Source organism: Falco punctatus (genome assembly GCF_963210335.1).
Source record: "Falco punctatus genome assembly, chromosome: 5".
Taxonomy (NCBI): Eukaryota; Metazoa; Chordata; class Aves; order Falconiformes; family Falconidae; genus Falco; species Falco punctatus.
The window spans coordinates 12,230,510-12,252,115 of record NC_137584.1 but is presented as its reverse complement, the minus strand read 5'-3'; the positions used below and the strand labels follow the sequence as shown (position 1 = coordinate 12,252,115).

At 45.1% G+C, this 21,606-nt stretch overlaps 1 protein-coding gene and 1 long non-coding RNA gene across 3 annotated transcripts in view; one reads left to right on the top strand and one right to left on the bottom strand.

The window, feature by feature from the left end:
- Window positions 1-1,496: 1,496 nt before the first annotated feature.
- Window positions 1,497-3,990, bottom strand: LOC308064377. The gene is made up of 2 exons (XR_013928348.1): window positions 3,891-3,990; window positions 1,497-3,386 (listed from the first exon to the last, which is right to left on the bottom strand). It is a non-coding gene; the product is annotated as an uncharacterized lncRNA (long non-coding RNA).
- KCNQ5 (potassium voltage-gated channel subfamily Q member 5) overlaps window positions 3,963-21,606 on the top strand; it is a 301,863-nt gene continuing 284,219 nt past the window's right edge. The window contains exon 1 of one of the 2 annotated variants that reach the window (XM_080388769.1): window positions 3,963-5,275. In XM_080388769.1, coding sequence (XP_080244895.1) covers window positions 4,920-5,275 — 356 coding nt within the window. In that variant the 5' untranslated portion in view covers window positions 3,963-4,919. The remainder of the gene's footprint in view (window positions 5,276-21,606) is intronic. The other variant, XM_080388768.1, reaches the window with a different exon arrangement.

Here is a 21,606-nt window from a genome sequence, read left to right as displayed (position 1 = left end):
GAGCTGTTTGTGTCTTGTCCTCCAATTAAAGTTTAGCTGGTGCTGGTAGTAACCTAGAGTGATTATCAGTGCTGGCCGCTGCTTGAATGAAAGCCTGGAGGCAGGACAGCTCTTCGTGGAGACAGGACTTCCTGAGTTAGCAACCTAGTAGCAGCCTAACAGCAAGATCAACACATAAAAGGGACATCAAAACTAAATTACTTTTGAGGGTACTCCCTCGAGGTCAAGGTTAAGGGATCTCATGGGAATCATGATGCACTGGCATAAAGGATGCACTGGGAAGGTTGGGCAGTCCTTTCTGCTGTGTCCAGTGCATGAATGCCTCATGCTACTGACTGTCTTGCTTCTTTCACTTATGTGAAAAAAGCTTGCAGGAAAATATTCCAATGTCTTGGAATACTAATGTAATATATATAAAATAATCCAACAGTTTGAAATATTAACGTCAAAGTCCTGCTATGGCTGCTAGCACGTTATATGCACTGACTAGACAGCTTGGCATACACATCCTAACACACTGTTCACCTCATCTGACATTTTGCTAATGACTTATTATGCAACAGCGATGTTCAATTTGGGGTTTCCTGCAGATGCATACTGTGTATTACAAGCCACAAAACAGGTTAGTAAATTAATTGTTCCTAACACCTAAGTGCTTTGAAAACTTATTCCTGACTCTTGTATGCTTGTCACCAAGAATAGCTATATGTAACCCCTCCTCCATATAATTAGGCAGAAAGCTAAAAATCTTGCAAAGAGATGCAAAACTAGAGCATGCATGATACCTCACGGTATTATATAACACAAAAAAGGTTATTAACAAGCAACTCAAATGAACTCAAAACATGATACCATGGTAAACTGACCTTTGCAAAGCGTTGCTAAGAAGTCCCTCCAGCTTGCACCCTGGCTGCTTTTCTGTTTAAAACAGCCAGTGTATGTACGTGATTTGTACCATTCTCTGTCTGCAGTATTTGAGCATCTTACACTGTTCCAGGAATTTATGCTAACAATCCCTCTCTCTACGAACGAATTGCTACCACCCTCTCTCTGACAGATATGCAACTGAGGCACAAAGACAGAGATTTTTCAGTCCATGTAAATACTAAAAGCTGCACATAGGTACAAAACTGGTTTTCAGCAGCTTGGTAAGCATCTGTCACTTGAGGCAACTACATGCTCAGGTACTTTGGACTTGATGTGGGCAGGCTCCAGCTCCTATCTGGCCTGGCAGCTCAAAGCCAGGCAGTGAATTGGACATCCCAAACTCCGGCCAGTGCCCTCCAACGCAACTGGTCTGTTTCCCTCTTTTCTTTTTTTGCCCTGTAACAAGGTTCTTCTTTTACTACTATCTACCCTGTGTCACGATTACACCAGTACACTTTAGTATTCCTGTTACTTTTCTGATAATTTAGTCCTTGTGAAGGCCTGCTTTAACTTCTAGTGTGGCTAACCCCGAAATCGCGTTAGAAAATGTCTTAGAAAAGAAGTTTACATTGCTGTTGCAAAACCATATTTTATTAGAAATAAGGGAATTGGGGAATATCACTACTGCTTAAATTATTTCCTCTCTGTTATTACACAGAAACACTGATTTAAGACAAATCACAAGTAACACATTGGAAAGAAAACCTTGAAAATTCCAACGATACATAACATTTTGCTCCTGATCAGGAAGGATTATACGTATCATCTGATCCTTCCACGAGTCAGGATATATAGCATTTGATGTACATATGTGGAATAATACAACACGATCTTAAAACTCAGTATTTTCAATTTTGGAAAAATACATCGCTGGCATTTACCATAAAGCACAGTAATGGCAACTCCCCAGCTGCACTTCAGTGTGCCATTTTCCTTGTCCCACCTGCAGGTATGATATACTGTACCCGCAGCCTCGAGAAGCCAAGATTCCTTGGGATGTTCTTGCCTTGGAGATTTCGTCAAGTAGATCCTCTTACTGACACCTGAACCCAGGGCGACCTTGGACCATGCGGACATGCTAGAATTTCACACGACTCATCTCTGTAGGTGTTATATAGTCTGAAGCCAAAATATCAGCGGAATTTGTTGTCATATAAATGTAGACACATATTTTGCAATAAATACTTAGAGGAGGACTAGCTTTTTTACATAGTACAGCTCCTCTGCCTAGTACAGGGCAGGCAGCTGCCTGGGTGCTAATGATCTAGTCAGCATTCAACCAGCGTACTGTGCCCTGGTTATCTGACATATTAGCAAGCAGGGATTAGATTAATTACCATCAATCTTTTCTCATAATACATACTTTTAAAAGTGTTATTTAGTAAAAGATAATAAATGGGAAATTTGTTCACACACTGTAAAAATAAAATACTTAATTCACCACTGAGAGTATTACCTTTGTTTTGCTTCTAGCTTTCCTGGCATCCACGGCCACATTTCTGTATTGGCCCATACTAGTTGTGCTCACAGACTGCTTTCCTTACTATTATTTAAATTAATAGATGATTTTAAGCGCCACTAGAGGGCACAGAATTATAACAGTATTTCTTGGTGGATCACGGAAAGTACATCAGGAATAGGAGTTCAGTAATATTCATCGTTTATTGTCCAAATCCCTAGTTTAAAGCCTCGACCCTACCAACAGTGCGGCATGTGCGCCGCTGCAAGCTGTGCCATCGCCTGCCATCACCTACCCATGGCAATTAAACGAAGTTCAGGGGTGAGCACTTGTGGGACAGGGGCCTTACTGAGCGGGCTGGACCACGTGCTCTCCATTGAATGACACAGTTTAGCTTTCTGGAACTTGAGTCCCAACCCAACCAAAATATTTTACTCAAGTGACTAAGGCCAGCTGAGCATAAATCTAAGCAGGGTTCCGGAGGCCCAGCTGATACAAAAGGCAGGTTATGCACCTCGAATGAATACACAGGGATGAGAAAAATGAAGAATATATAAAGACTTGCATATCAAACCAGGGAAATGCAAACAAGTAGTAAATGAAGGATTAACTAACTCAATTTACAATTCAAAGGAAGAGGAGTAGATATGTGCTACTGGAAAGCTTAAATATTAATGGGTTGCTGTGGATACTTGTATCAACTACTTAACATCTGTTTTGACATGTGTGCTGTTTCTGCCATCCCTTATCGCGAGTGTGAGTGGCCACTGCAGTTCACATGTTGCAGAGTTCCTGGTCGAAGCTGCCTGCAGCAGAGGAGGAAGTGCCGTGAAGAAGGGAAGATTAAGCTCTTTATTTAAAGGCAACTGGATTGAATGGCTCTGGAGACGCCGTAGCAGTCAGTTAGTGCTGTTGCTGTTGCCATGTTGCTTTAGTAGAGGCACAAGTTAATGTCCACAGCCAGAATATGACACCTACTTCACTGCTTACTTCTTCCTTTCTGCAAGTTGGAGATGGTGTGTAAATCAAAGGCTTGCAAGCCTGGCCTCTAACTAGCCAATATGAAGGAAAGCCCCTGAAACCGAATCTAATTTCTGAATGCATCTGTTGATTTACACGAAAACTAGGGTCCCCATTATTACTTCTCATTAACCCTTCGCGAATTAGCGTCACAGTTTCACGCTACGGTGCTCAGGCTGCGGAGCCACCCGCACGCAGCTGCTTCTCACGAAGCCGGTGCCGAAGCGCCCGAGCGGCGGCTGGCCCTGTGCGGCGGGCAGCGGGGCTCCCGCGGCGGCCCCGGCCCCGGCCCGGGGGGCGCTGCCCGGCGCGGGGGGCGGCACAGGCGGCGGGGGGGCGAGACCCTGGGGGGCTCCCGCCGAGCACCGGCAATAAACGCCGGACAGACCTGGCTCGGCTGCCGCCGGCTGCGGGCGGGGAGGCGCGCAGCGGCCGCGCCTGCGGCGTGGCGGAGTGGATTTTTTTTTTTTTTCCGCAAGCTCACCTTGATGCGGCGGGGAGTTAAAGGCCCGCTCTCGGCAGGGGGAGCTTTGTTTTCTCGGCGCATCTCAGGCACCGAGCGGCGGCACCGCCGCGCTCCGACCACACCGCGCCGGGGCCGGAGCCGGAGCTGCCGCGGAGCGGGGGGCAGCCTGCGGGGAGGGCAGCCCTCGCCACCGCTGGGATCTGGTCTCCCGCGGGGCCGGGGCACGGCGGAAGCGCCGGAGCAGCCTGCCGCGCCGCGCCGCCCCCTCGGGGGGACCCCCGGCGGCTCGCTGCGCTGCCCCGCCCGGGCACGGCCGCGCTCCCCGCCCGCAGCAGGGTCCCGCCGCCGGCCGAGCCTCCCCCGCGCCGCCGCCGGCGCTCACGGCAGTTTTGTTACTTTCTCGGACTTACATGGACATCGCCCGGGAGCGCGCGTAGCCCGCGGGCGCCGCGTCCCGCCGCCCGCCCGCCGCGGGCTGCGCCGCCGCCTTTGCCGCTCGCGCCCCGGGACGCGGAGGCGCCCGGCAGCGCGGCCCCCGCCCGCCCCCGCCGGCCCGCCTTTCTCGCCGACTTTCTCTGCCGCTCGCAGCGAGAGCAACAGCTAGCCCGGCCCGGCCGGGCCAGGCGAGCGGGAGGCGGGGGGGGAGCGGGCGGCCAGCGGCACCGCCGAGCCGCGGCCCAGAGCCCTCGCCCCCGCGGCCTTTCCGCCGGAGCTGCGCGGAGCTGCCCGCCCTCCGCCCCGTCCCGGGCCGCGGAGCCACGCCGGGCGGCGCTGCGGAGGCCGGCCGCGGGGCGCCGCCGGCCGGGAGGAGAGCGCGCCCGGGGGGGCGCCCACTCCCTCGCTGGGGCCCCTGCGAAGCTGCCGCAGGCCGGCCCGCCGCGCCGGGCGCCCAAAGTGGCCCGCGCCCCCGCGCCCCGCGGGCGCCGCCCGGAGACCCTCGGCCCCCGCTGCCTCCTGCGGGCCGCCGCCGCGGGGTGCCTGGCCGCCGCCGCCCGCGCCCTGCTCCGCCGCGGCCCCGGCGCCCGCCCCGGCGCCCGGGGTGATGCCATGCCCCGCAACCACGGCGGCGGGGAAGAGGGCGGCTCCGCGGGGCTCTGGATGAAGAGCGGCGCGGCGGCGGGCATGAAGGATGTGGAGTCGGGCCGGGGCAGGGCGCTGGCGAGCGCGGCGGCCCGCGGCGACGGCCTGCTGCTCCTGGGCACCGGCGGCGCGGCCGCCCCCACCGGGCTGCGGGAGGGCCGCCGCGGGAAGCACGGCGCCCGCATGAGCCTGCTGGGGAAGCCGCTGTCGTACAGCAGCGGGCCGAGCTGCCGCAGGAACGCCAAGTACCGCCGGCTGCAGAACTACCTGTACAACGTGCTGGAGCGGCCCCGCGGCTGGGCCTTCGTCTACCACGCCTTCGTGTGAGTACCGACCCGCTTCCCTCCTCTCCCCGCCCGTCCCATCCCGTCCCGTCCCCGGGGTCGCCACCCGCACCTGCCCCCGGCCACAGCCGTGCCGCTCCGCGTGGCGCGCGTCTCCCTCCTGCCCCTCCGCTCCCGGAGCATCGCGCTGCGGCACGCGGGGCGGACCGGTCCCGTGCCAGTCGCGCCCAAAGCGCCCCGGGGGCACCGGCGGGGGCGGGGGAGCCGCTGCCACCTGCGGCGCGGCGCTCCGCGGGCGACGGAGGATCCGCGCAGCCCCGGGGGGAGGTGGTGGGGCGAGGCGGTAGGGGCAGGCGCGGCTGTCCCGGCAGAAGGAGCCGGCGGAGCGCTCGGCGGCGGGCACACGCTCGCTTGTCTCCCGGGCGCTTGCGGCCGCCGGCTTGCGCGGGGGCTGCGCGGCGCTCCCGCAGCGGCCGCCCCGCCTGCCCCGAGGTTAGACGGGCCGAGGGGCGCCGGCCGCTCCGGGCCCCCTCCCCACGCCGGCGGTGTGCGCGGGGGCGCGTTTCGCCCCGCGGCCCCCAGCGCGGCGCGGTTGGGGAAGTTCCCGCCGCGGGGCCGCGCGGCGCGCTGCTGCCCCCCGCGCGCTTCCCCAGCGCTCGTGGCTTCCGCCCCGCGGCGCGCGCAGGTGGCGGCAGGGGCCGCGCCGCCTCCCCGGGCGGGTGCCGGGCGCAGCGGGACGGCGCCACCCGGGTGCGCCCACCCGCCGGCCGCGCCGCGGTGCCCCGGGAAGGGCGCGGCGACCGGGCTCTGCGCGGGGCAGCCCGCTCTCTGCCCTTGCTGCGGTTGTGCCCCTAGCGAGGGGCTCCTGTCGCCCGCTGTTCCGCAGGAGCCGGCGGTGACAGCAGTGCGTGATCGCGACGGGGCTAGCGGTGCCGGCGCCACGCTGCGAGACGTGCGCTGCTTTACTTGAAGAGGCTTTGCCGGGGAGAGCTGGGGTGTGGGGGTGTGTGACACACGGGAGGCAGAAACTGCGGCGGGTACCCCTGGGGCCAGCGCTGCGCCTCAGCTCGCTGGGAATCCCCCGGCTTTAGGGGTTCCCGTAACAACCGGGGGAAAGGCCCGACTCGGAAACCCCTTGCGTGGCTGAGCGAGACGTGCCACACGGCCTGGCAGGGACTTTGCGACGGGTCATGGTCCTGGGTGAAAACCTTGCGATAAATTGCAGAGAAGGATGGGCATTACCGTACCAGACATACAAGGCAGGGTGTTTCTGTGTTTGGCTACAGGAAATAATTCATAAATAAATCCAAAGATTTAATTGATACGCTTTAGGTAGCTGTATTTCCGTGATAGCTGCCAGAATCAAGCTAGCCGTTACAGCAGCTTGGGTGAAAAAGCAACTGTTCCTTAAAAGCTGTTTGACAGCATGGAGAGTGCTCCTCTCCCAGCAGCAGGGGAATCCCCAAATCCTACTTTTATTAAAGTTTTTGCAAGGGAAAAAAATACTTCGCCAAAAACATGGGGGTCTGATTAATAACGTACTTTGTAGTTAGATTTATTTAGTAAATCGAAATTGCTATAGGTAACAAGCAGTAGAAACATACTGAGTGTTGTATTTCATTCAGTAATAATTTAGATGATCTGCCCATTTTCTCTTACTGTGAAAAATCAACTCTTACAGCTTGAACTTCCTTCTTGGCGGGCATGTATGTGGTATGTTTTGCTGTTTGGGTTCTTACAGCTGTTACCCTGTGGCATAGATGGATGTAAATGAATATTGTGAGAACCTCCGAAGTATTTACTAGGAATTATCTTACTGCGGTGCCTGAAAAATCTGTAAATTGTAGCTTTGGACCTTTCTCTTCGAGATCATGATGAAAATCACTAAAACAAGTGAAGTTCAAGTTGGAAGTAAGGTTGACAAGTTTAAACCTAAAAAAAAAAGTAAAAAAAAAAAAAAAAAGTAGTACATTTCCAAACAGAGTGAAGCCATGACACAGCAGCACTGTAAACAAGGAATATTGCCAGCTGCGTTTAGATAATGGCCTGCATAGAAAGAGTGCCAGTTTAAATTTTTAATTGCAAATGGCAATTTTGGCAGCTGTAAATGCCAACTTTATACCTTTTATCTGATCAGATCTGTGTGAAAGAGCTTGAAACATTACTGTAATGTAAAGGCACCTAGTAATAATATTACCTTTAAGGATCTGTCACTGCTACGGTCTTTAAGGTGCGTTTGAAGTTCCACTGGATTTCAGTTTGACAGCCATCCTCATTGCCAGCCTATAAATTATTTTAATCTATTTACATAATTCTGATTTTAATGACTGCTAGATATTCAGATAATATTTTTGGTGTTTCAGGCACAGTTTTTTCCAGCCACCTGATCACATACAAATGCAGCTTGGAGAATGTACTTCCTTACAGGATTAAAAAACAAACAAAACCCCCAAACTCCAACGAGTTGAAAAAAAAAAAATAGTCTTGAGACAAGTAGCTTACAGTTGCAAAGACATTACTACGTATGTGGATGAAATGCCTGCTCCTACCTCTGCTAAGCTATCCTTGACTGCAGTGAAGCCTGTTACAGCTCTGCACTGTTCCTGTTACAAGAACAGGCTGTCTGGGGTGAGACCTTTTGTGTAGACCATTGGTCTCCTGAAATGAAGCTCTCTCTGATATGCCTGTTGAAGTAATGCAAGCGTGGTTTCAGAGTTTCCGTTTAAAGGCTTTGATGTAGAAGTGTATTTAGGTTTGCCTGTTTGTTTTTCAACTAAGAAGTGGGGAATTAAGCATTGGTTACAAATAAGAAATCATCCCTGTAGTGATATTTTCATTTCTCATTTCCATAGGGAAAAACACTTCAAAGCTGAGAATAAAGCACAGTTGACTCTCTTCTTTTTGCCCCTTCCAATAAGAGAAAAATAGGTCAACCACCTAAGGAACGAGTGTTGTAACTACATTCAGGAGTCAATTGGTTAATTTATTTGTAAATATAAACTTGCCAAATGCTGGAAAAGACAGCTGTTTACAAACTTGTGCTGCTCGAGGAAGAATTTACTCTTGAGCAAAGGCCTTTGACTTCAGTGTAGTTATGCTGGGGAGTAGAGCTGTAAATTACACGTTTCTTGGCTCTTTTTTTGCGTGTACTTTAGTGGCTCTTTACATGGAAGACCTAGTTAAAAATCTAAGATCTTTCCTGCAGATTTTTTGAAAACTGCTTTTTGGGTACCACAGTTTTCTTAATCATTCAGGAACACCAAAAATATGAACACTTACTAAATCAGAAAAGAACATTCATACCATTTGTGAGTAATGAGTCAGTAACTTAAACTCCTGCTAGTAAAATATTTATGCCACACCACATCACCTACACATGGAGCATGTGCATATTTAACGCATGCACGCCTACATTAAAATGTTGTGATATTGTAACTTTTCAAAAACATTGTGTTGGAATGTCATAGGGTTTCTTTCTGTTGTTGCTGTTTATTTAGATTATTTTGGGTTGTTTGTATAGACATTGTATAGACGTTGCCTTAGAATGATCAAAGGGGAATTCCAGATTTGTTGCAAATTTAACTCTGGGTTTCATCTTCAGTTGTCGTAAGGATTTTGTATTATTTTTATTCTTAATTGACATTCTGAAAAAGAGATGGCTCGAGATGTTCAGAAAAAAATAATGTTCTTCGATACTGTTTATAGTGGTAGGTTATAATTAGTTGCATAAGTATCCTAATTTAACGTGTTGAATTTATGTCAGGAATAATAAAGTTTCTCTTTCTTACTGACTTCTTCGTCATATATTCCCCCACAGAAGTCTTTAATATTTGTTGTGGCGCTGTCCTTCTCTTTATAAAGCCGCCACCTTTTGCTCTGGAAGCTTCTGAATCACAAATCGCAGGGCTGGATGCATGCACGAGGGCAGTATCACTTTGCATGACCTATATTGATGGGTTTCAGCGGGCATCCTCTGGTTGGCCATAGCTAGAGATGTGTGCTAGGTGAATTTAAGAGCCTGTATGGTGTCCTTCTTTTCCTGTGCGTTATTGATGGAGAAAGGCTGGAAAATAATTTCTGAAAAAAATACAATGACGCCATCAATGATGTAACTAGCTATTTTAGTTTTCCAGATCTGTCGGAAAGGACATGGCTTACTAATGATCAGACGGCTATTGAATAGCGGCGCCTTTGCATGTGAGCTAGCAGTGCTGCATCATGCTGTGCCATTTGTATAATTAGTGAGGTTCTGCATTCTGATTAAAAAAACAATAATGTGCAACAACCTACTTACTTTTTCTCCTACTACCAGAAAGCAGGAGAAATGATTTTGCCTCTTTATTTTATCCATCTTCAGGCATCTAATGAACGAGTTCCAGGGGCTCAGTGGGTAGATCTGTCGCTTTTGTCTTTTCAAGCATCATTTTAGAGTCAAGGCCTGATATTGTTAGGATAACAATGTATTTTTATATGCTTAAAAAAAATAAACCCAGAATAATATTTACAAATAAAAAATCACAGGGTTGATGACATAAAAGATGTGGTGAAGCAAATCTTAATAGGTACTAAGGAGGTAAAAATTTAAAACTCTTTAACACCTAAACCTTAGCAGGCATTTTCTTTCAGGGAGTGAGAATGAATGATGTTGGGTATTTAGACGCACTTCAATATAAATCTGCAGCGGTTTGCTGCATCTGAGGCAGTCTGTGATTCTGTATGTGTGCCTATTTCTCACTTAAACGATATTTGCAAGGGCCCTTTGGAAGTCACTCGGTCCAACTGGAAGGCACATCCTTCGCAGTCGTGTCAGCTGGGCTTTGCTTAGGTCTTAAGCTTCACTGGATGGAGGTCCCACCACCTTGCTGGGTAACCTGCAGGACTGCAACACCTACCTGTTGAAAAAAGAGGGGGTTTGGCATGGGGAGGGAGGGACGGCAGAGCCCAGCTGAACCTCCCAAGTGGCCGTTCATGGTCATTGCCCCTTTATGTATCAGCTGGCACTAGCATGAAGAATTTGGCTTCTTTATCCTTGTAGTTTCCCTTCACGTAGCTGTAGGCTGCTACTAGGTCAACTGTTAGATCACCCTCTCACCAGACTGAACAAGCTCGGCTCCCTCAGCTTCTCTATGTAAGACACAAGCTCGAGGCCCCTGACTGTCTTCATTGCTCTCCTGCATCTCGTCCAGCTTCTGCACATCGGTGTTCAGCTGTGGGGAGGGGGTACAGCCAGGTGCCATAGTGTGAGGTCACCTTGAGTAGAGGAGAAACTTTCTTCAGCCTTCTGGCCCCGCTCCCCTAATGTAGTTGCATGCTGCTTGCCTCGTCTCTGATGCCGGCACGCTGTTGGCTTGTACTTGAATTGCTGCGGCCACAGGAGCACCAAGGCCCTTTTTAATGGGACAGCTGCCCACCCAGACTCCACCAGTGGGCTCCCAGCCTGTACAGATACATGGGATTATTCTGCACTGGATGCAGGTCTCTGCTTTTCTCTTAGTTGGACTTCACAGGTTTTTATGTTCACGTCCTGTTATTTTCTTGTTCTGTCTGGGTCATTATACACTGACCAGAGAGGTGGAGATACAACAGTCTTTAAAAAGGCTTGTGCTTTCTCCGTGATTGGGAGAGAAGATGAAATGTTCGACAGTGCTTTATTCCTCCTCTTTCCCCGTGCTGTTCATGGACAGCAAGCACTCCTCTCCTGGAACTCTGTCATGGGCAATAAGTAATGTCTAGATTCTTTTTTTTTTCACTTGGTTTTTGTTGGAGAGCTATTGCCCACCTCAGGATTTTCAGTAGATAAGTATCAAGAATGTTTATCATATGATGTATACTTAACCTTAGTAAGATACTGTTTCACATTTATTTTTTGAGGCTTGGTCTACCAAGTTTTCTTACTAGTACTGGGCTTACTTTCAGACTCAAGAGTAGTGATCCAGGGGAAACAACTAATTTGCCATAAAAATCAAAACTGATCCTCAAGCTTCTAGAAAGAAGAGAACAAAAGGCTTTCTTTGAGAAAGAGTCGCCAAGATCTGGATTGGGGAAAGTTCATGACCAGGGACTTTCTTTTATTTGTTGTAAGGTTTATTTCTCACATGGCATTAGGAATTGTTTGTATGAAAATAGGTTAGTGTTTTGATTTCAAATTTTTAAATAAATGTATAACCTTTGAGATCAGGGTCTTTCCATTTTTTCTTCATCTTAAAGCAAGAAGCGAGCTTTATAATTTTTTGTTGTGCTTTTTTTCCCCTCATACAAAAAATCGTGCAATTAGCATTACATTTGGGGGTGAGATTCCTCTCAGATATTTTTTCTTTCTGTGCCAGTCTTGGGCACGACATTTCTCGTCTTCCTTCTTGAGTGTCTTGTATGATGTAGATGAACTTTCTGTGGTCTCATATGGTAAAAGAAGTTGCCTGAGTTTGTCCGGGGGTCCGATGATCCATGAATACATAATGTGGCATTAAGTACCTGCTGTCTCAAAGGAGTAGTTGTTTTAGAGGATGCAAGAAAGATTTTAGAAAGATTTTAATTGCCTGTGAGACAGTATTGGTGTGACAGATTTTCAGAGTAGGCTCTAGACAGTAGCTTAATGGACTAGACACCTTTCCCCCCCATTACATTTTAGGTTTCTGCAGTATTTGACTTTCTAAAGCAAAAATGAAGGTTGTGATACCTGCACAGACTTGATGCTCTTTCCATGCTCCAAATATGACTATATTTTAAATAGCTATTCACCCTCTTTTACTATTGTCGTTTGTAGCTTAATTAAGTTTCCTGAATTGGATGAAAGTACAGTTGAACTAATATTTTTGCAATAATTGCAAATAATTTCTAGCATCAACCAAATGGAATACCAATGATCATTCAGCAATTAACAGTGATTTCTCTATTCATGAGAATATACACCATTAACATCATATTTACCAATATTCATAGAAATGCAATGAAATTTTTCGTTGTAGTTTCAGTGGAAAGGAAGAGCACGTGATTTGTAACTGTTAAGTTTTTTATGGAAAATATATATAGAAGAAAGACTTCTATACCTACATGATGTAAACTCCTGATACCGCAAATAAAACTCGCTGCTATAAGTAGTTGTTTCTTAATAATTCAAAGGTAAAACACAGGTTTAACATTTTTATATGGCTTACATTTCTATTACCATAAATGTCTGATGAAAATTAATGAAATTTGCCACGGATTTTAATTGAAGCAAAAGTGAGTCTTCTGCACACAGGTAAAAAAGATGGAGTAGAAAGCATCTAATACTATCTAATGAAAAAAATTCAACATGTATGCATAATAGACATCATTTGCTACATTATTCCTAATGAGACAGATGTTTATTCTTAAAATAAATGTTGGTTTTTCCCTTTGCAAACCATTAACACAACAGAGTGTGCATTCTTGGCTTTTTAATTAATGCTGGTGTATTGAGAATGACTTCTAAATATTTATTCTATAAACTATACTGAGTTGGGGACACTTGTAATTTTTTTCTCCTTTCTTGTTTTCTCTGATACTTTTTTTTAAAGTTTGGTTTACAGATCTCCTGTAAGAGAGCAGATGTAGATTACTTAAGGGATTACCACCACAGGTCAGTTAAGGTAGAAAATTCATCAGCTGTACAGTTTATGAATTGCAAAATAATGTTAAGCAGTTGCTGTGCTCACGTGTAAAGTAAACTTCCTTTAAAGATATTAATTAAAAATTCAAAGGCTGTCTTACAGGTCAGCTGCACTTAATCAAGAAATATTTTCAATTTTCTGTTGAGCATTAGATTTATCTTGTGATAGCTGTCTGAGTTGCGGTGTAATTGTGTTACAGGAAGCTCAGCAAAACATTCATCATTTTGGGTACTGAAGTGTAGTCTCAGTCAGTGTCTTCTACTTGAAAGCCTATGTGAATACTTTGTAATATATACAGTCCGGTCTAGTGATTCAGAGGTGGACATAGTCCTCTACCTAGACATACCTGAATTTCTCTGGCTGTCACCCAAAAAAAACTTCAAACATAAATGTGTGTATTTTCCTTAACAGAGATGGACATGAATATCTGTGTAAACATTTTCTCAAAGAGTGAATGATTTTCAAAAGCGTTGAGTACCTGCAGCTTCATTTCATTATTCTATTGTGCATTCAATGGACAAGTCAATTTTTCCTCCCCACTTGTATAAAATGAAGTTTAAGAAATAAATCATGCTCTTAAACTGATGGGGGGAGTTCTGTACCTGCCCCGTTCATGGTTTAAGTAATATATTCCTGTTTGTCTTGGCTTCCTTCTTGTTTTGAGACTCCCTTGTTCAACAAAGCAAGCGTATATTACACCTTTCAAGATTTCTGTAAAATTTTAATTATTTTATTGCAGTCATACCTGATATCATATGGTAACAACAGATTGGTGCCAGGAGTCAAACATGACTAAACCAACAGAGGAAAAACTTTCTGCTTTGAGAGAAAAAAATGCTACTGAACGCATTCACATGCCTCCCTGTTTCACTAGTGTCATAGATTAGAGCATTTGCACACACCCTTTTGAGGTCATTCAGTCAGAAATAGCATCTAACTTCTAGGAAGAGCAATTTAATTGCTCTGTATGGCCTAAGCTCATCCCATAACCATTGTATCTGAGAATTACCCATTAGAAGCAAATGCACAAATCTTCCTCTTCCAAGCCCTCATGGCAAGAGTGCACTTAAAAAGCTACTGCTGGGCCCCTTCTAAATAAGTGTAAGGATCCTGACATGCTTGAGAGGGCCTTTTGTGGGAAAATTAAGATGAAATATTGTTTTGGATGCGTTTCTGTAAGTAGCGGGGGTGGAGGACCACTGGTCCTTGGCAGTGAGTTTGGAAACATAGGTCAGTCTCCCCAGGAGACAAGTCTGTATCAGTAGCTGCATCTTTTCAATGGCAACACCGCCACGTCATCGGAGAATGGCAGGTGATGGCTCCGTCAAAGCTGGCGCGGTGAGACTGGAGCGGTGTCTGCGCTGCAGCTGGGCTGGTGTGCAGATTTTGTTCTCTTCCCTTTGGGTGGCCCAGCACCGGAGGAGAGGCATTGCCGTGTTGGCAGAAAATCACACAGTGAACTCATCAGCTTGAAAAACTCTTTCGCATCCAAGAAAGTTATGATGTCTGAGGTTAGAAGTAGTCTCTAAAATCGTTAGGAGGAAAGAAATCTCTGTTTCTGCTCTAGTCTCTTTGCAGCTGGCACTTCCCTGTAGAGCCAGTTTTTTTCACACACATCAGAAGAACCATTGCCGCAGGAAGGGGCACGGTCCTCTTTGCTGCTGTCTGCAAAAGGATGTGTATAGGTGACAGGAAATGTAAAGCAGCGTGTGAGCAAGCCGCTTGCAGGTAGGTATCTGTGCGACAGGGCGGAGGAAGAGCCTGTGCTGGAAGTTGGAGGTTTTTTCTTAGACTGGTCCTTCAGACCCTTCTGAAGTGCAGTTGTGAGCCAGAACTTAGAAGCACAGAATCATAGAATTGTTTAGGCTGGAAAAGACCTTGAAGATCACCGAGTCCAACCATAAACCTAACACTGCCAACTCCACCACTAAACCATGTCCCTAAGCACCACAAAGTACACATCTTTTAAATACGTCCAGGGATGGTGACTCAACCACTTCCCTGGGCAGCCTGTTCCAATAGTTGTCAGCCCTTTCAGGGAAAATTTTTCCTAATATCTGATCTAAGCCTCCCCTGGCACAACTTGAAGCCATTTCCTCTCATCCTGCTGCTTATTACTTGGGAGAAGAGACCGACACGACCTTGGTACAACCTCCTTTCAGCCCCCTTTTCTCACACCTTTGGCCCCACCTACTTGTTTTTACTAGAAATGTTGATTAAGTGTGTTTTCCAAGGAGGTTCCAGTACAATTCTTGTTCAGCTATAGTTAATTGCAGTAAGTATGCATGCTCTCAAGTGGTTTATTCGACTGCTGGTTGTTTAAGCTGTGGTTGTTTCTCTCTTTGAGATGTCCCAACTGCATCTGTAGACTGAAGATGAAGCAGAACTTGGAATAAAAGAGGAATAGCTTTGGTAACGTCTGTGAGTGTTGTAAATTTGTATATAATACAAGTTTGTTCAAACAGACGTATTTCTTTCCCCTTAAGCTTAGAAACAATAGATTTCATTTGGTGGTTGGAGGCACTGTCTTGAAAGAAGTTTGCCTTCCTCAGACTGCTGACTACTTGTGATTTGGCTTCTGCAAATAATCTGCTTGCTGGGGCATTGTGACAATAAGAGGTTATTGTCGGTGCTGATGAGGCAGGTGACGATCCTTAATTATAGACACTCTTTGGAAGGAATTTTTATTTTCACCCTGAAAATGCTTGTAGACATACTTTTTAGTGGTATTATTAATAGTTTTAGGCACTTACATAGTAATTAGTAGAAATCATCAAACTAAGCGTTGATAAAAGCGCTATCTTTCAATCAGGGATAATGGTGAAAATCCATCTCTATTAGAGACATTTTTATAAAGCTGCTTAGTATGATTACAGTTGCATACTTAATAATTACTTTTTAAAATTTATTTTTAATATCTTCAGTGTTTTCCAGTGCTTTTCAAATGAAACTTGGATGGTTCTGAATCAAGTATGGAAATACTATTTTATTAAACAATTTGAAAAATGAGATATTTTTCTTCTTTCAACCTTTTCTGAAGGTTGGATCATGTGATCTTTCAAGTTCCCTTCCAACCTGGGCTGTTCTATGATTCTATGAATTCTTCTGTGGAGAGAGGAAAGCCTATCCTGACATCTTCAGAGCTACTACATTATGTGTGTATGGGCACCCCGAATGAGATTTTGCTGTTTGGGGATATTATGGGAGATTTATGATGAGAACATTTGTGGAATTGCAGAGGCAGGACAAGTTACCTAGATGGGAACAAAGTCATTGAGGTGAAGGAGAATTTATGGATGTCTTCTTGACTGTAACAGTACTTGACTGATACTGAATATTACTTTCAGGTTAGAAATGTGTTTGTCTTTTATTAATAAAGTATTTTTAATTAACATTTTTCTCCTTTCATTATCTGCTTTCTGAGGATAGTTGAAGTACCACTGTGAATCCATTCATTTGATTTATATATAAATAAAACATGGTATTGATCTTTACATTTTTCTTCCATTGAGGTCTTGACCTTGTGTGCAGACCTGAGGTAGTAATCAGTAATATTTTTACTACAACATGAAAATTTTATTCGCTACCCGATTGTGTTTCTGATCGCTTGTTCTTTGGTAAATGTTTGTGTAAATCTCCTTGCTGAGATTGAGCCTCAGCTGGTTTATTCCCATCCGGGTCCACTCTTTTCTGGAGCTTAGGCCACTTCTTAGCTGCTCTTGCAGGTTATTTGATGGCAAGGGCTGCAGCTGGGTCAGCACAGTGCAGCCCAGTCCCTGACCTCCAGCATGGATACATCTACGCTTGGAGGAAAGCGTGGGGAGGTGCATCTGAAATTCCGGTGCTTCTGAATACCCTTTAGCTCGGTGAGAAACACAATCCTCAGGGTCTTTTTCTGCAGGAAGGAATTCAGTCAGTCTTTTTCCTGTCCAGGGAATTTGTCCTTGAAACCGTAGCTGTGCTAATGATATCTATAAAATATCAAAGACATCTAAAAATATGATAATATTAGATTAAATGGTGTTATTGCTGCTGTTCATTAATGGGAAAGCTGGAGCTGAAGTAGCTGTACCCGTCTGAAGCACGCTATCACACCAGTAAGTGTCAAAAGTATTGGAAAAATCCTTTGTATGATTTTGCTCTCCAGTATTTTTTCATCTGTCCATATCTGTAGGTTACCTCACTGCAAGAAAGGTCATGGTATTCTTTTTGGCTTGCCTTTGTCACCAGATTTAGGAGTTAATCATAAATAATATAATGGATAGTGACTGAAAACTTGGATCTGTTAAGACAATGCAGTGACATTTCAGATACAATCTGTGTCTGGAAGATAAAATTAACTAGCAGAATGCCCAGTATTTAAGAAATATGATTTGGCGATAATTTTGATTGTGGTTTTCGGGTTTATTAATCCCTGGCAAAATTGTGTTCTTCTTTGTCTTGAATGTAAAAGAGGCAAATCTCTGGGAAATAAGACTAAAATGAAAATTATTCTGGATGAAAGCATACAGTTATAAAGATTCTGCAGCTGTTCAGAGAAGGGTCGATCAAGAGATACGGAGTGTTTTTTGATTTTGGAAATGGGATAAGTATATTAGGGAGATCCACTCATCTCCCAGTACCTAAATTTAGCATCCTCCAAAGAACCAGAGTTCGCTCTTGTCACCATCCAGTGTGTATCACAGAGCCATGTCTTACGAACACACAGGGTATCTGCTGTATTCAGTATGTTGCGTTGGCTCAGTAATAAAGTTAGATCTTTCAGCCTCATCCTTAAAAGTAAGGCATACTGTAGTGGATACATGACATTGGTAGGTTATGTTGTTCCAAGTGTGGATCTCTGAACTAATTTCAAACTGAGGGCTGCCTTGCCTACCTCTAGAGGGTGTGCAGGTGACGGCAACAAATCACTACACATACATTTCATACAGTTTTCTGGCAGGAGGATAAAACTGGTATCTCGCAGCCTAGCTCTGGGAATGGCTGGTTATGTGTTCTAAAAATCATTAATAGTTTTAGTTTGATTTAAAACAGTAATTTATGCAGAATACTGGAAAATGGTTAGAATACCTTGTGAAGACAGTGGCACACACAGCTACAACTCTGCAGGATGTCATTCACTAATCCCCAAGCTTCTTTCACGTAACAAATGCAGGAGGTGAAAGTTCGTGATTAAATAATACCAAGTCTTTGTATCAGTGTTGTTCTTGCGTGTTCTAGTTACCTATCTAGCTATCTGTTGGTGTCTTACATGCTCTGCAAACAGTGAAAAATCTTCACAAAAAAAATACCTGTTTTGTTGGAATAATAGGGAAAGGCAACACAATAGTGTTGGTCAGCATGGTAGGCAAGGATGTCAGTTCTCCCCTTACATTTTTCTAAATTACCGCATCCAACAAAGTCACCGTCTTTTTTTCAGGACGGTAACCCAGGCATCATTGTTGAGATGGACCTTTATCGTTCATGATACGATTTCTGTCTGCCTAGTATCTCAAAGGTATGGCCTGTCTGTTGCCACAGCTCGAGCTATTGCTCAGGCTCCTGATATCTCAGTTCTTGCAGCCCCCTTCTGCCTGGACTCAGCAGCTTGCTCCGAGTGCGCATCCCTGGGACCAGGTAACCCCTGCCCCTCAGCCCAGCCAGCTGCTCCTGCTGACCAGGCTGCAAGTTCCCTCTCTTAACTTTCCATAGCTGTGAAAAGCATCTGGCTCGTTAATTCCTAAAGCTACATTTGTAACTGAGTAACAAACCCAGAAGTCTGGCTTTGCATGATTCATTAAAATACAAAGAAGTGGAAAAAAAGAGCAGATTGAACTGTTTTTTTTTGCTGGGTCTGACAACCTCAGCAGCCTGGGACAGAAATGCTGTTCCTCCAGCAATAGACTGCTGGCCGCAGGAGACTCACATGCATTTCTAACTTACTGCAAATAAATCCAACTTCAGTAAACCTGTAAACTAAACCTAAAACTGTGGTGTATTCTTTTCCAGTCACTTTTTGAAAATGACACTGACTTTGGCGGATACTGACCTGTTACATTAGCTGGGAAATTCACTGTGTAACGATTTTATGAATGTTATCTACCAGTGGTAGATGAGAGTTTTCCTCTTGTGTTATTTGGCTTTGTCTGAAGATAGAGAGTTAGAGAAATGGATGACTGGTGGAAGAACAAGCAAAATGACAACTCAGCTTCCCAGTACATGGCATAGATACCAGGATGCAGATGAATTAATGGTGGTAGACACATCTGGTCTTGCAACTTTTTCTGAGGTTGGGAGGAGCTAAAAAAACAGCAGATGTCAAGTGGCTGATAGAGACTAGTAAGAACATGGGGGAAATAGTGGGATGCCCTGGGAGAACAGGGTCTTCGTGGGATATTTGAATCCCAGGGCTTGACAAACTTGGGAAAGGTAGAAGTGAATTGGAGTAGTTTGTTTGGTTTAAGGTATGCTTTTATGAAGCTGCTTCTCTCAAACTAGGCTTCTGCATCTGCCTACTTTTGCACTTCATAGTACAGAATACTCTTGCGCTAGTTTAATTCATTCCAGCTGATCATATCGCTGTGATATGATCACTGTGTCTTTTGGGTTATTCGACAAAACTTTTAAAGCCTTGTATAAATTTTGTGCAAATTCTTAAAAAAGCACGAGTAAAAAAGAATATTTTTGCTCTTGACCTAGGGTGGAATAGCAATTCACATCTTTGCAACTGCAAGTTTTAAGTAGTGTTTTTGTCTTACCAGCTAACCTCTGGATGACAGGTGCTTAAAATTGATACATGTCTCAGTAGGCTGAGCCCGCTGTGTCTGTTCTTTCAGTTCTGCACTGGATCGTTCACTACATCGTTTTCGATAGACCCTAGAATTTGTTGTGCGCGCACACACACACACACTGATGTCTTCTGGTTGTCTTTTGTATTTGCCTTTGTAGTGCCTCAGAGGACACGCTGGCAGAGCTAGCAGTGTGTGGCCTTTCCATTCGCACAGCCGTAGCAAACCAAAGAGAACCCACACTGCCCTGACACCTCACCCTTGTTCGTGTAGACACCTTTGGCTACCTCAAAGACAAAGCAAGTAAGACTTACCCTGAGGGGAGAAAAACCCCAAACCCACTGGAAAAAAGCACGGTTATTCCTTTTTCTTATGTGGAAAGTCATGGCAAACTTTTGAGTCTGAAGTGTGTCTAGATTCTGTTTCCAGTGGAAAGGTGAAGAAAAGCTTCTTTTTCTTCTTAGCAGATTTCAGGTGTTTTCTAAAAAGCCACTCAAAATAAAGCCATTAGTCTTCCCTCTGAGTGGCTTTTTAGCTACTCTGCCAGTCAATTTTTTCTTTTGGTTGCACCCAGTTGGTATCCTAAGGGAGTAATGGTCTTTTCCTACCACTGTGCTCTCTGGTTAACTCAGATCCTCCCTCAGAAGGCCATGGAATTAGAACCAAAGGGCTTGCTAATGGTCACCTTTGTAAGAGGACCCCGTGGACATTGCGGAGGGGTGAAAAGAGCACAGCTTTTATCCCAGCAGTTTCTTTCCTTTGAAATTTCAGCACCACCCTAGCATTCAGCTCACACTGTTTTGAGCTTTCAGAAAGCTCTCTGATGCACACTCAAGCATGTAAACATATATATATATATCTCAGCATATATATAAAAGCACTGCCATACATTGCTATCCCCATTAATAAAAGCAGAGAATATGATTTATATTTTGTTGAGTCGAACACTAGTTCTTTTGGATAGAGAGGACTTCAGCAGGTACAAATGGCAGGCCAAAATCTGTTCACTAGTCAGTAATTCCTCGTTCAGTCTAGAAGCTCTTACTCAAGCAAAATACCAGTGAAGTGATAGGATGCTTTATCTTTGTATTCTTGACATTTCTAAGAGTGCTGTGTAATTTTAAAAAAAATAATTAATCGTGCTTCAGGTTTCTGTCAGCCCTGTGTCATTGCTGCCTTGTGCAGCCTCACGAGTGACCACTTGTGAGCTGTGGCATGGTACATGGTAAGTCACCTGCTGCTGCAGTGGATCTCAGCGTGCTCTAGACAGTGGGTTTAGATCTTTGCTTTAACCATTTGCAATGAGCAACCAGAGACTTTAAGTGGCAAAATAATTTTGCTTGAAAAGTAGCCTTTAAAATACTGCTGCAAAACTAGCCACAGAATTTGGAAAATGGTATGGTACAAAAGAACGTATTTTCCTACATTTAGTTTTATTCATCTGAAAATGATTGTTCTCTTGCAGGCAAGGAAATCTGGGTAAGTTCCTAATATAAAATCAATAGGAAATACTTTAGTTGTTCAAATAGCTCTTAAACATATCTTAGCTTGATAGCTGATTGTGTATTATGTTTGCAGCCTTTGTGCAAAGCAGTGTTTAGTAGCAGAGTTTGCTTCATAATGAATATAGATTAAAACTGTTCTTTATATTGGCAATCTAAAAACCCCCGTGTATTCATATAATGGAGTTTATGTTAAGTTGCCCCATTGCTTGGAGTTTATTGCCACATTGCTGTCACTCAAGATTTATCGCTTCCCATTTAGAAAATTACCTTACAGGTTAGTCAAATGACTAGATTAGCAAGGTTGTGATGGCTCTGTGGAACAGCAGCTCTTAATGGAAAGTTCTCAATATTGTCATGGATCACTTACCAGTTTCTCCTTTAATTGCTGTCATAATTGCCTATGTATGCAGTGATTATCAATGACTATAATTGCTTTATAGTTCTCATGGCATTCTTTTACTGTTACG